This window comes from Perca fluviatilis, chromosome 4 (assembly GCF_010015445.1).
Source record: "Perca fluviatilis chromosome 4, GENO_Pfluv_1.0, whole genome shotgun sequence".
NCBI lineage: Eukaryota > Metazoa > Chordata > Actinopteri > Perciformes > Percidae > Perca > Perca fluviatilis.
Window position 1 is genome coordinate 26,675,520 of NC_053115.1, and position 12,326 is coordinate 26,687,845.

The 12,326-nt window shown below is 39.2% G+C and overlaps 1 protein-coding gene across 11 annotated transcripts in view; it reads left to right on the plus strand.

The window, feature by feature from the left end:
• Nucleotides 1–12,326, plus strand: part of anks1ab (ankyrin repeat and sterile alpha motif domain containing 1Ab) — a 46,391-nt gene that overhangs the window by 22,669 nt on the left and 11,396 nt on the right. For all 11 annotated transcript variants that reach the window (XR_005639013.1, XM_039798297.1, XM_039798299.1 and 8 more), the window contains 8 exons: nt 1,939–2,037; nt 3,494–3,640; nt 7,784–7,891; nt 8,844–9,014; nt 10,794–10,931; nt 11,117–11,188; nt 11,803–11,886; nt 11,989–12,126. Coding sequence is in view for 10 of the 11 variants with exons in the window: in XM_039798297.1 (XP_039654231.1) it covers nt 1,939–2,037; nt 3,494–3,640; nt 7,784–7,891; nt 8,844–9,014; nt 10,794–10,931; nt 11,117–11,188; nt 11,803–11,886; nt 11,989–12,126 (957 nt within the window). In the remaining variant the exon portion in view is untranslated. The remainder of the gene's footprint in view (nt 1–1,938; nt 2,038–3,493; nt 3,641–7,783; nt 7,892–8,843; nt 9,015–10,793; nt 10,932–11,116; nt 11,189–11,802; nt 11,887–11,988; nt 12,127–12,326) is intronic.

Consider the following 12,326-nt stretch of genomic DNA (forward strand, 5'->3'; position numbering starts at 1 on the left):
TGTGGGATTCATTTTCAGTCTAAGAAAATCCATATTATTTCTTTCTTTTTATCCTTTGTTGTTCTGATGTCCAAACTAATGTGGCAATGAGGCAAAATTTTTTAATTTTTACCCCTTTTTTTTAAAAAAAAAAATTAAAAATTAAACATACTTTTGTTACACATGTTAGTCTTATTCTTTGCCATATTATTGTAATGACTCTTGAAAAAGTAGCAAAATTAGATTTTTCGAAACAATTCCCCTGTGGTGCAGAGCAATAGAGCAATTCTAATCCACTGTTGCATTAACTGAGTGCATTTAGTGAGATGAAGGACCACTTCCATGGCTACATCTGCAAGTCGTATCAGATTAAATCAAACTACCATTGCTCATAAGCTATGTAAGAACTGAACCATACATTCCCGTCACATGTTTCAAATGCAGCATGAAATAATAAGTTTGCAGATTCTCCTGAGGCATTATCAAACTTCAAACTGTGTTAATAAAAGTGGGGGATCTATTTTGGGCCTCCCTTACATCAGACCCAGCTTCATTTTGACCTTTATTCTAGCGATCAGTGAGTAATCTCTAAACTGCACCCTGATACAGGCCTGTGAATAGACTGCAGCATTGTGCTCTGAAACCAATCCAGTAAGAGCATATTGAGTGAAGACTACAGAACATTTTAACATTCTTGGCCAGGAAGAATCAATCTGCAGCAGTCCATAGGGAAAAACGCTTAGCTCCACATTTTCAAGGTTCTCCTTGCATCTTTATTCCTGCCTATAAACCGGAATAAGATGACAAAGCAGCTGGAGCTGCGAATATGAACAGCTACATGATATAGACAAGAATCTGCTTGTCAGTCAATATTTGAGGAGGTGGGAAATTATTATTGTTCATTGTTTTTATGTCCTGCAGGAATTGTTACAAACTGTAGTGAAATATTCTCATTTCCTCTTAGATAGTTTAGTGTCCCTCAATGAAACACAGGGATCCTGTGGATGCTGCTGCAGTAATGAAGGCTTTGTTCCCTCTGAGTCGCACCAGATCAGATTGATTACTCTTGGCATGCACAATTTATTTGACTTCATTGTCCTCCCACTCTGCTGTTACTGCTTGTGTCAGAGATGTGCATATTCTGTGTGTGTTATTATGAGCAAGTGTGTGTTTGCACAGCTACACTGTTGCCCTGGTAGTTACAGTGTAAAAGAGTTGCGATACTTGTATTGGCCATATGTTATTATAAAGCTATATGTCATATGTCAGTATAGTGTCTTTTATCAGTCCCTCCAGGATTTTGCAGCCTTTTTTGTGGATTGTTGCAGCCCAAAATGCCTGATTTTGCGGCAGCTTTTGTAAAAATAAAGTTCTTAAATAAAAGCTATATTTTTTTCTATAATTCTACTCTGGGCTAAGCGTTCCGAGTAACCTTACCAAAAAGGCTCAGGATTCTGCAAATGCTGGTAATAATAATAATAATAATAATAATAATAATAATAATAATAATAATAATAATAATAATATGAAAATGGCTGGGGGATTTAAGATACAAAATAATTATTTAGTTTTGAATGAATCAAATTTGAACATATCTGTCAGTGGCTGGTTCAAGTTCACAATGTACAAAGTTAATTTACTATCCTAGACATGCACTCACTTTGATTTTTACTTTGATAAAGTACTTAATGTGTAAATACTGTATGCCAGTGTGAAAATTACTGCACTGATATACAGTATAGTACTGATTTCTTTTCATTGATTGTATTATTGTATGTCCATATTGTGCATCGTCTGCATGTGTATGTGCTTGTGTGTATGTGTTTATTTGTCTGCATGCATGTGTGTATGAGTATGGCTGTGTGTGTGTGTGTGTGTGTGTGTGTGTGTGTGTGTGCGCGCGCGCCTGTGTGTGAATGTGTTTATTTGTGCGTGTCTCTTGCGTTTGTGCACATGTAGGGAAGTAACGTGATGGAGGACCAGGATCTCAGGGACATTGGGATCACTGACCCAGGACACAGAAAGAAAATACTCCATGCGGCACGCAGCTTGCCCAAGGTACTTAACATCATCACTTAACCTCGGCGCTGAGGGAGGACAGTGACTGACAGTGTCTCAGAAAAAAGGTCAAAATGTTAGTACGTTTATAAAAATAGCAGATATGCAAAACAATAGATAATACAGCAAAGAGGAAAATGGTTTTATACTTGTGGATAAATACAGTGGTTCATCAGAGTTAAATTAATAACCCTCCAATAAAAAACAGTACATGGAAAAAGATTTTTTGACCACAGTTACTATAAATTTAACAAGTCTTAAGTATTTTAAGGTAATGACATGTACTTGTTAGTATGTATTGCATTTTATTGACAACTGTAAGTTTAAGTAGTATCCTGAAACTGATACAATTTTAAATGTGTACCTTTGTACTGGAGAATGGGATAATATGGATTGGTTTACATTATGCTGCATGCTAAAGGCTGCACATGGGTTGTAGGTGAAAAAGGTATAATGAAAACATTTAAAAGCTGTCCTCAGGCAGAATACCATCAGCATGCTAACATACTCACAATGACAATGCTAACATGCTAATAACATCTTAATGTTAGCCTGTTAGCATGCTAACATTTTCTACACACTGCCATTAGTTCCTGCAGGTATTTGGTCATAAACTGAAATATATAACCAAAATATATATAATATTGGACAAAATAAAATGATTATCTGATGATGACTGTAGATGAAAAGTCAAGGGATGATCAAAGTTATTAGAATTTATCCTCTAAGGTCTTTAAATATTTCAAGCACATTTCCCAGTAATCCACCCAATCGTTGTCCACATATTTAACTTAGAACCAAAAATATCATCCACCTGTTGGCAGTGTTGTAGTCAAGTCGACAACTTTCGAGTCCGAGTCACCAAAGAAGAGTCTGAGTCGAATCCGAGTCGAGTCACCATTACCTATGTTCGAGTCTGAGTCGAGTCACGAGTCCAGAGAATAGCGACTTGAGTCCAACTTGAGTCCAAGTCCAGGACTGGAGTACTCCATCTCTGCCTATTACACATAGAAGTACTCAGAAACTGCATCCAACTTCCCGAATCCTATTTCATGAATGCTCATGTCTGATTTCATAAATCAATAATAAATCAATAAGTCCAAGTCATCAGTACGCGAGCCCAAGTCAAGTCACCAGTCCAGACAATAGAGACTTGAGTCGCACTCGAGTCCAAGTCCTTGAGTACGCCATCACTGCCTGGTGGTGCTGGATGAAAAAGTCAGGTGATCACCAAAGACAGTATGGATTGGTCCTCTGGGGACCAGACCTCTGACAGACTGGCACTTCTATCCCTTAGGATGTCTTAGGATCCCAAGGTTGGCTAAAAACAGTGAAGTGGAAGTATAGCCATAATTGGAAAACAATATTGTACATTTTAAGTCTATTTTAAGTCAATTTCTCAGTATAAAAAAAGTAACAGTACTTCTTCCTTTATGTGTCTTTCTCTTCACTCAAGGTGAAAGCACTGGGCTGTGATGGCAGCACATCGCTTGTCTCCTGGCTGGACAGCCTCGGCCTGCATGAATATCTGCCCAACTTTCTTTCAAGTGGCTACCGCACACTGGACTGTGTAAAGAACCTGTGGGAGCTGGAGATTGTCAATGTAAGAAGCCATCTTTTACATTTATTCAGCACAATTTGGTTCTCTTTCAGATGATGGGTAAGCAGAAAAAGACAAAGATGAATATTGATGGACTCATGTCTTTAGACATTCTGGACTAGTTCTCACAGAAAGGTCTCCTTAATCACAAGACGACCTTAATTTATGGATCATGGTTGAGGTTAAGAAGCACTTTGAAATAACAGAGACGATTGAAGCATTTGCATAAAATTACAGCAGAAACATTTTCAATATCACTGAGTAATTAGTAGATAACTAACCGTTAAAATGTAAATTGAGGAACAATATGGTGACTGGTGATAGGGAAGTATATAATTTGGTTTAATCTTTATGGAAATCGTGTAACATGTTATTATAATTTGTAATTACAAAGGAGGACTAATTTCTTAGGGCTAAAAGAGGTGGAGGTTGTAGAGAAACACATGCAACAATTTGGTTGAACATCTGTGCAGGTGTTGATTTGTCACTGTGCGTACGTGTGTGTGTGTGTGTGTGTGTGTGTGTGTGTGTGTGTGTGTGTGTGTGTGTGTGTGTGTGTGTGTGTGTGTGTGTGTGTGTGTGTGTGTGTGTGTGTGTGTGTGTGTTTAGACTATAGCAGTGGTTTGCTCATGGGCTCCCCAAATAAATCTGAGGGTTTGCAAGAACATTAACGGGATAGGAAAAGAAAACAACATATTCTCTGCAACAAAATTACTTTTTCTGACTTTTGTCTTTAATCTTAAATTTATTGTGAAATACAGGAATGTTTGGCTCTTTCTGGTTTTTAAAAATGATTATGAACTAGAGCTGCACGATATGAGGAAAACATGCGATAACATTGTGGAATGTCACGATAATGATACTTGCGATAAATAAACAGATATTAAAATGTACTGAGTTCTGCTGCTTTCATTATTCTGCTAAAATACAGAAAATTGCTTGTTAAATAAAAAAAAGAAAAAAAAGAAAATCATTTCCAGCATTAGCCTGACAAGCCAGACCCACATCAAGATGTTGGGTCTGGGAACTCACCATTGACGGAGCTCAATCCGAGGGGCGGGATAAACGGTTGTCTTTCAAATTCCCTCTGCATGTAAAAGGATAGCGCTACAACCAGGCAGAGCAACGAAGAAGGTAGCGGAGCTAGTTGATAGATTAAACTTTGGCCGTATCTGGTCGGCAGAACTCCAAACACATCTTCCTTTTTTTAAGAATGATTTCTGTGCCGTTCTTTGTTCTTTTCCCAAAATTTGGTTTTTCCAGCTCGCAAGCCAACGGAGAGTGCCTAGACTCCCCTGGCTGCAAAATAAATTTGCTGCCACTAGGGTGCGTCTAGATTTCTAGGCTATTCCAACATTCTTTTATTGAGCAAATTGAATTAAACATAAAATGAACCACTAAAAAAAGAATGAGTTACATTTTAAAGTGTAGTTTTCTACTGATATTTTCTTTCAACACAAAAAAATCTCTGAGTGTCTTTTGCGATATGTCGCAGTCTTTCGCGATGTGTATATTGTGCAAGTTGATATCGCTGTAGCGATAAAAAAAACAATATATTGTGCAGCCCTATTATGAACCCATCTTACACGGAAAAATCCCTCTTTGGCTGACCTTTCACAGCCTGTGATGAGGGGTCGCAAGTAGCCTTTGTCTCGTTTCAGGAGTCAAAAGCCCAAATGGTTGGCAACCACCGAGTTGCAGGAACTTTATAGACATCCTTCTTTTAGGGATCAACCAATGTGTTTTTTTAGGGCCAATATTTTTTTATTAATAATCAATGAGGCCAATAATATCAATCGATACATTACATTTGCAGTAAAAATCCAAATCGCAGTTGCACAGCGCTGCTGTTATATGTGATTTATTGTCAAAAATGTAGAACAAAACAAACTCCAACGAAAATGCTTTTTAGCAGATGTTTAATTAAATGCTGTGAAGAGAGCTTTTACTGCACTTTTATACATTTTCTTAAGTGCATCCATCGAGAGAGAGAGAGAGAGAGAGAGAGAGAGAGAGAGAGAGAGAGAGAGAGAGAGAGAGAGAGAGAGAGATAGAGAGAGAGCAACAGTGAGAGGGAGGGAAAGATCATCTCTTGTCCACTTCCAGACGCCGTCTCACTCCCCCTTCCACACCTTGCAGTTCTCATACTCATTGAACTGAACATCCAGTAATCCAGTTTTACTTTTGTGATTATTTTTTTCTTTCTTTTTTTTTTGCTGTGAGGGCAGACGTTTACCAGTGGAAACACTGGGTGTATTTGCAACTTCAGCAATATCTGCTTATGTTCGAAACACAGCTCCACTCGCTCACCAGAGCAGCTTTGACAGTCAGAGGCCCACCATCCTTCAGTGATGTTGATAGGTTATCACTCGTTACGGTCAGATAGTGCTGTGGGTGGTACATTGAGTGAGACTACAGAGTGGGGACTGCTGACCAGCTACAGACAGAGACAGGTGGCTGCATCTGAGCCAAAGTAGCACGTTTAAATTAATTTATTTTATGGGATAAAAACAAATAGTGATTCCAATAATCGTAAAAATGCTGAAAATTGCAGCTAATAATCGGCCATGTCCTTACTTTTGATCTTTTGGTTACACATAATAGGTTTATTCGCAATGTAGCTAAACCTTAAACTACTTATGGATGTTGACTGACTGCAGAGCTCATCAGACTTGGGTGGAATAGTTCCAACTGAATTTGCCAATATATTACTTAACACCACAGTGCTAACATGTAATGTTAGCAATGCTAACAGTTTAGCTCCTTGTCAGATGCCATCAGAAGGCCGTTTGATACAATAGTCATAACCAATCACGTAGACATTAGCATTGTTTATGTTTTTCTCGTGACAGGCAACCAGACAATCCACACCGATGATCTGATACGGTTGATAAGCATTCACAAGTGGATGAGCTTGTTTACAGCGATCATCATTTTCATCAAAAAACAATCAAAACTTAGCATTTCTTTGTGTGTTATGATACAAAGACAGTGGTGGCAAAATGGCAGAAACCAGCAACAGCTGCAGCGGCAGCAGGAATGCATCCGCCAAGCATACTGTATAATTATGCAGTGTGTGAGGGATAGAGTCCAGCAGACTGCGATGCAGTATAGAAAGATGAGTGTTAGAGCAAGGCACATTACTTTCAGTGTGCAGAACTGCCAGTGAGCACGTTGGCGGGACTCGCTTTGCCCATTACATTTCCTACATCCTCTTCAGCATCTTAGTAGCCACCATCAATTTGATCTACGAGCTGGTTTACATTCCCAGATTATCCCAAGGCTCTTTAGCACATTTTAAACGTTCTCTTATTTTGCCAACCGTATGCATACTGGTTTTACATGGGAATAAGGAAAACAGCACCAGAAATCCAGACTACAGACCAGTTGCCTCATGCATCCTTGGCTCTCACTGAATAAATAATTGAAGCCTTCAGACAAAGAGCCATACAAGCCAGTTATGGAATATTTTGTACCAGCAACATAATTGGGAATGTAACATGAATCATTAGACATCCACCTTTAATGGATGAGCATGAATGTTAATAGCCAATTATGCAAATACACAGTATTAAGATAATGAGTTTTGACTACGTAAAATGGACCTATGGTTCCTGCACTGAGGGTCTTAGCCACACAAGGCGGATATGGCATTTGTAAAAGAAACAGAGATACTGTGGATAGACGTGTCAGGTGAACTTGCAGTGTTCAAATACTGTACATTTTAAAACATACTGTATTTAAATTGTGACAAATGAGGTGGATCTTTGTAATGCAGTCATTTGAAAACCGCTTGGTTATTTGCATATTACCTGTTATGTTCCCATAAATCTCCAAATTCTTCTCTGTTATTTTAGCACTATATCCAAAAATGGATCGTGAATTATAGAGTGTCCCAGGAAAGAGACAGTGCTGTACTTTAAGCTTACGGCAAAACAGATTGAGGCTGAATTATTGACGAGAGTCATTTCTGTTTGCCTGTGGATGCCTGCCAGCGAGGGGGGCATGCCACCAACTCTGTGTCAGTGTATTTTGGATATATCTCTATTGGCTTAGTCTAAATAAATTCTTGTGTTTGTGTCATTGATGTGACAATGCACTGAGAAGTGTGACTTATCTTGTGCCCTGATGCTGTCATCTCTCTAGGTGATTAAGATTGGTGCCCTGGGCCACAGGAAGAGGATCATTGCCTCTATAGCAGAGAGACCCTACGAAGAGGCTCCGACCAAATCCCGTCGTCTGTCCCCAATTATGGTAAGACTGCCTGGTGATGTAGAAACGGATACAGTTTGGGGCGACCTCTAGCTCACTTGGTGGAGTGTGCGCCCCATGTAGGCTAAGGCCTTGTCAGCTTTTTCCTGTCTATCTACTCATTGTCTAATAAAATAAAAAGGCCCAAAAATATAAAAAAGACAAAAAGAAATGGATACAGTTCACAGTCACCATATTATTACGTCTTCATTCCTAGCTCCTCATTAGGTGGCACTGACTTGTGTACTCTGCTCAACAATCCACAAAAATGCCGCACAGTCCAAGATTATTATTTTTTTTACTCCAAAGCATCGTACAGCACCAAGAGTGTGAATCAGACTGCAGCATTGTTAGTGCTGCTATTTAACCATCAGAGTGCAGAAACACACTGTCACCGCTAATTTAGTTAATAGATTGGGTGTGCTCAATATGCCCAATTAGAAGGGCTGTTATAATTCATATTTAGCGTTCAATGATGTCTATAAAAGATACGGAATGTCTTTCTTTGTTTGAAACGGGTTCACGTTTGTTTAGATTTGTTGTTATAGTGCTCAATATTCCAATAGAGATCGATGATTACGACCCCGTTACTTTCCTTATGAACAGCTATCAAAACAGAGATTAGGATGGAAGTTAAATAACCTTGCATGACAAGCTTTATTTCTTTGCCAAAATCATTTTGTGAGAAAATGGATTCTTTTTTTCTTCCAGCAGCCGATATAGCTAATTTTGGAATGAGATTCTTCAATATCATTATGTTCACACCAGTTAAATACTCAGGGCTGATTTCCCAGGCAGATTAAACCGGGCTAAAAAGAATTGAGAATCTCCATGGAAGAGGCTCTTTTGTCGAGGATTACGCTTGGATGTAGATCAGTAAAACCAGCCCATGCAGACAGTACTGTCAAATCATTAATCCGTTCTGTGTGTGTGTGTGTGTGTGTGTGTGTGTCAGTTCCATGACCTCCTGTCCCAGACCACATCCCCCCTCAGTCAGATGGACCCCTACACCAGTCGCTCCATGGACATGCTCCTGCCCTTGACTGAGCCGGACCGGAGGCGGAGAGGAGTTGACCAAGACTGTAGTGTTTCTCTGCGTTCATATAGTGAAAGGCCGCGCTCTGTAGTGAGTTCCACCTTCTTTCAGTTTTATCGTATCCTGGGAAACCACTAAACATCCTTTCAGTGAGCAACTGGCTGAATAATAGAGCAGGATGCTGTACAAAGTTAGACGTGTCAGGGTGTCTTGTCACATGTTGTTGCTGGAGCTGTAGTCGCACTTCACAGACGCAGAGCCGTTCTGCAAAACTAAACCTACTGGTTGAGTTAAATCTTAGTGGGCATACCCAAAGAAACACAATTAGACTGTAAGCAGAGAAAAGAGCAAAGGGGTAATTAGGGTTGAGCGATGTGACACTATATATACAGCACAGTGAGATAAAATGAATGAGTTCTCCGGTTCATACTGTGATAGCTATCTCTTTAATATATCTGAATAGATTGGACCATCGTGGACAGTGTTGGAAAAGCAATGAGCAGGACTGCTTCATGAAAATATTGGAATTTCAACATATGATAAGATAGTTTGATTTGTCAGGTATTTAATTTACTGTATTCGCCATTTATCCACAATTTCTCAATTTATCTTTCAGTAAATCTTTTATAATATAATCCAGTTGCCAGTTTATTAGGTGCACAACCACAAATTCCATCCACCACAATTAACCATAAAGTTGAATCAAAACCTCTCTCAAACAGGACTGTCATTACATGACTGCGGTGGTGGGGGGGGGTGGGGGCACTGCTGCTTCTGGATGAAAAACTGCAATCTATCACATATCGTTTAGAGGTTCATAAGATGATAGTTCCAAAATGTATATAAACCATACGATGGAAAATGGGTTAAAATCACATATAAAATGAAACTAATGATCAATGCAATGAACTGACAAATATGTAAAACAAAAACTTAAATGACTAATTCATGTCTTGTTAGTTTATGATTAAAGTTAGCATATAATCATTAATTTGGAAGAATATAATTTCACTGAAACTTAAAACATGACAGTGCTGAATTATTGCACCTGCTCTACCTTCCATTTTTCTAAGATATCTATTCACGTAATCGTTATAGTTGCTGTCGCACAATAAATGTCCATTATGAAGGCCAATTTTTTTCTAGAGGCACGGTGGTCTTTGGTATATATATATATGTATGTATTTTAATGTTGTACATATGTGTTTATTTCACCATTTAAGATCATTTGTCTCCAGCGTAACTAAAAATCCAACACATCATCTTCATTCACTGACATGAATTCAGTTCTTATGTGCTTCCCTGAATTTCTTGGGTTCCGCCTTGAGAAAATGACCTAAGAATAACTCGGCGATCAAAATTTTACCATTTGCTAAATGTCAAACTACGACACATACATCAACAGTCAAGCTGGCATGCCTCATTTCTGACTCACTGAGGTCAAAGAGAAAACACAGATAAGCTTCCACAGACAACTGCACCACCTAGGAGCCATTATATTTCAAATCAATACTTTTATTTCATTTTAGCCTAGTGGATTATTTTCAGTAGTGTATTTAACTCTGACAGGTGATTTATGAAAGGGCTGTACACAGCCCCACATTGACCTAAAGGCCCAACGTGTGCATGAATATTTATGAGCATACCAGCAGATCAAAAGGGATTTATATTAGTGTACTGCTGACCAAGCATACTTCAGTTTCCTTTACCCTAATATTCCAATAATCAGAAGTCTAATATGCACAAAATACTGTGACTTATTGACTGAGGTGTGCATATGTGAAGAAAAAAAAAATATCCCGACAGTAAAAACTCAAGAGGATTTCCTTTTTGTCGTGTTCACCAACCGAGGATTTTGCTTCTCTGCAGGACAGACAGAGTGAACGACACAAAGACTCTCGGTTAAACCTCCGCCCGCCGAACCAGTCTGCTACCTACGCCACGGTGTCCACCTGGCATCACCAGCCTGAGAAGCTCATCCTGGACTCCTGCGGGTACGAGGCAACCGTAAGTCACATTTTACTGTCTTCAGCGTAGAAGCAGACATTTACTGTTTTAAAATATAGATGTTAGGATTTACCGTTCCATAAAATAGGTTGACTGGATATTATATGTACGTAATTTACGGCATCTTGTGTCTTCATCCTGTACTGTAGTTGAAACGTTGCATGTGTTTCAATTCTGTCTCCAAGTACCTAGGATCAATGATAATCAGGGATCTACGAGGGATTGAGTCCACACAAGATGCCTGTGCAAAAATTAGGGTAAGTAATACTGAAAAGATGTTTTTATGCCTCCGCGCCGGGGACAGCCGAAGGCACTGTATTTTTGGGTTGTCTGTCTGTCTGTCTGTCCCATTCTTGTGAAAGCAATATCTCAGGACCCCCTGGAGGGAATGTCTTCAAATGTGGCAGGCGTCTATTTGGACTTAAGGATGAACTGATTCGAATTGGCCTCGAACACTGGGGACTCGAGACTGGACTCGACAGTTGGTGAATCGACTACAACACTGACTCAAGATTTCCTACACTAATTATGACAACATTTCACACAAATGTCTACTAGGATGTAATTATGAAGGGATATGATTTTATATCCAAAAAGGTCAACTTTACTGTGACATCATAACGTTCTGCAAAAAAAACTTTTCTGGCCATTATTCAACACCATAACTCAGGAACAGAAGGGGACACATACTGAATTGGTGACACTATTGTTTTTAAGATTTGTTTGAAGCATCCATGTCTGACCAAAAAATACACTTAATACCTTTTATTATAAAGTTGCCTTTTCAGCAACAATACAAATGTCAGACATGAAATGACAGGGTTACTGAAGAAAAATACAAATGGCAATATTTTTATTGGGTCCATTGCAGAAATCAAAGGATTCAAGAAAGGGTCCAGTTGTCATACTGTCCATTACCTATAGAGGGGTCAAGTTCATCGATGCAGCCACAAAGGTAATGGGAAAGTATGTTGGTGTGTCTCTGTGTACACACACTCTCAGCCTCCATTAGTGGTTCATTTACAGTAAGTACTCACTTCCTTCCTTTCTCTATTAGACTATAGTTGCAGAGCATGAGATCAGAAACATCTCGTGCGCCGCCCAAGACCCAGATGACCTCTTCACTTTTGCTTACATTACCAAGGATCTAAAGAGCGGCCATCACTTCTGTCATGTCTTCAGCTGTATGGAAGTGGTAAGTACAACGCTATCCTGTTAAAGGGATAGTTTGGATTTTTTGTATGAAGTACTTCTCCATAGTCAGTGTATTAGCTACAGTAGTGAAGTTTGGAGAAGCAGGCAGGAGTACCGACCCGGACGTTAGGCAATGTACTGCTGTGGTCGGGGGCAGCAGCAAAACGGATTTTAGCCACCTAAAAAAAATTGTTTCCGGGC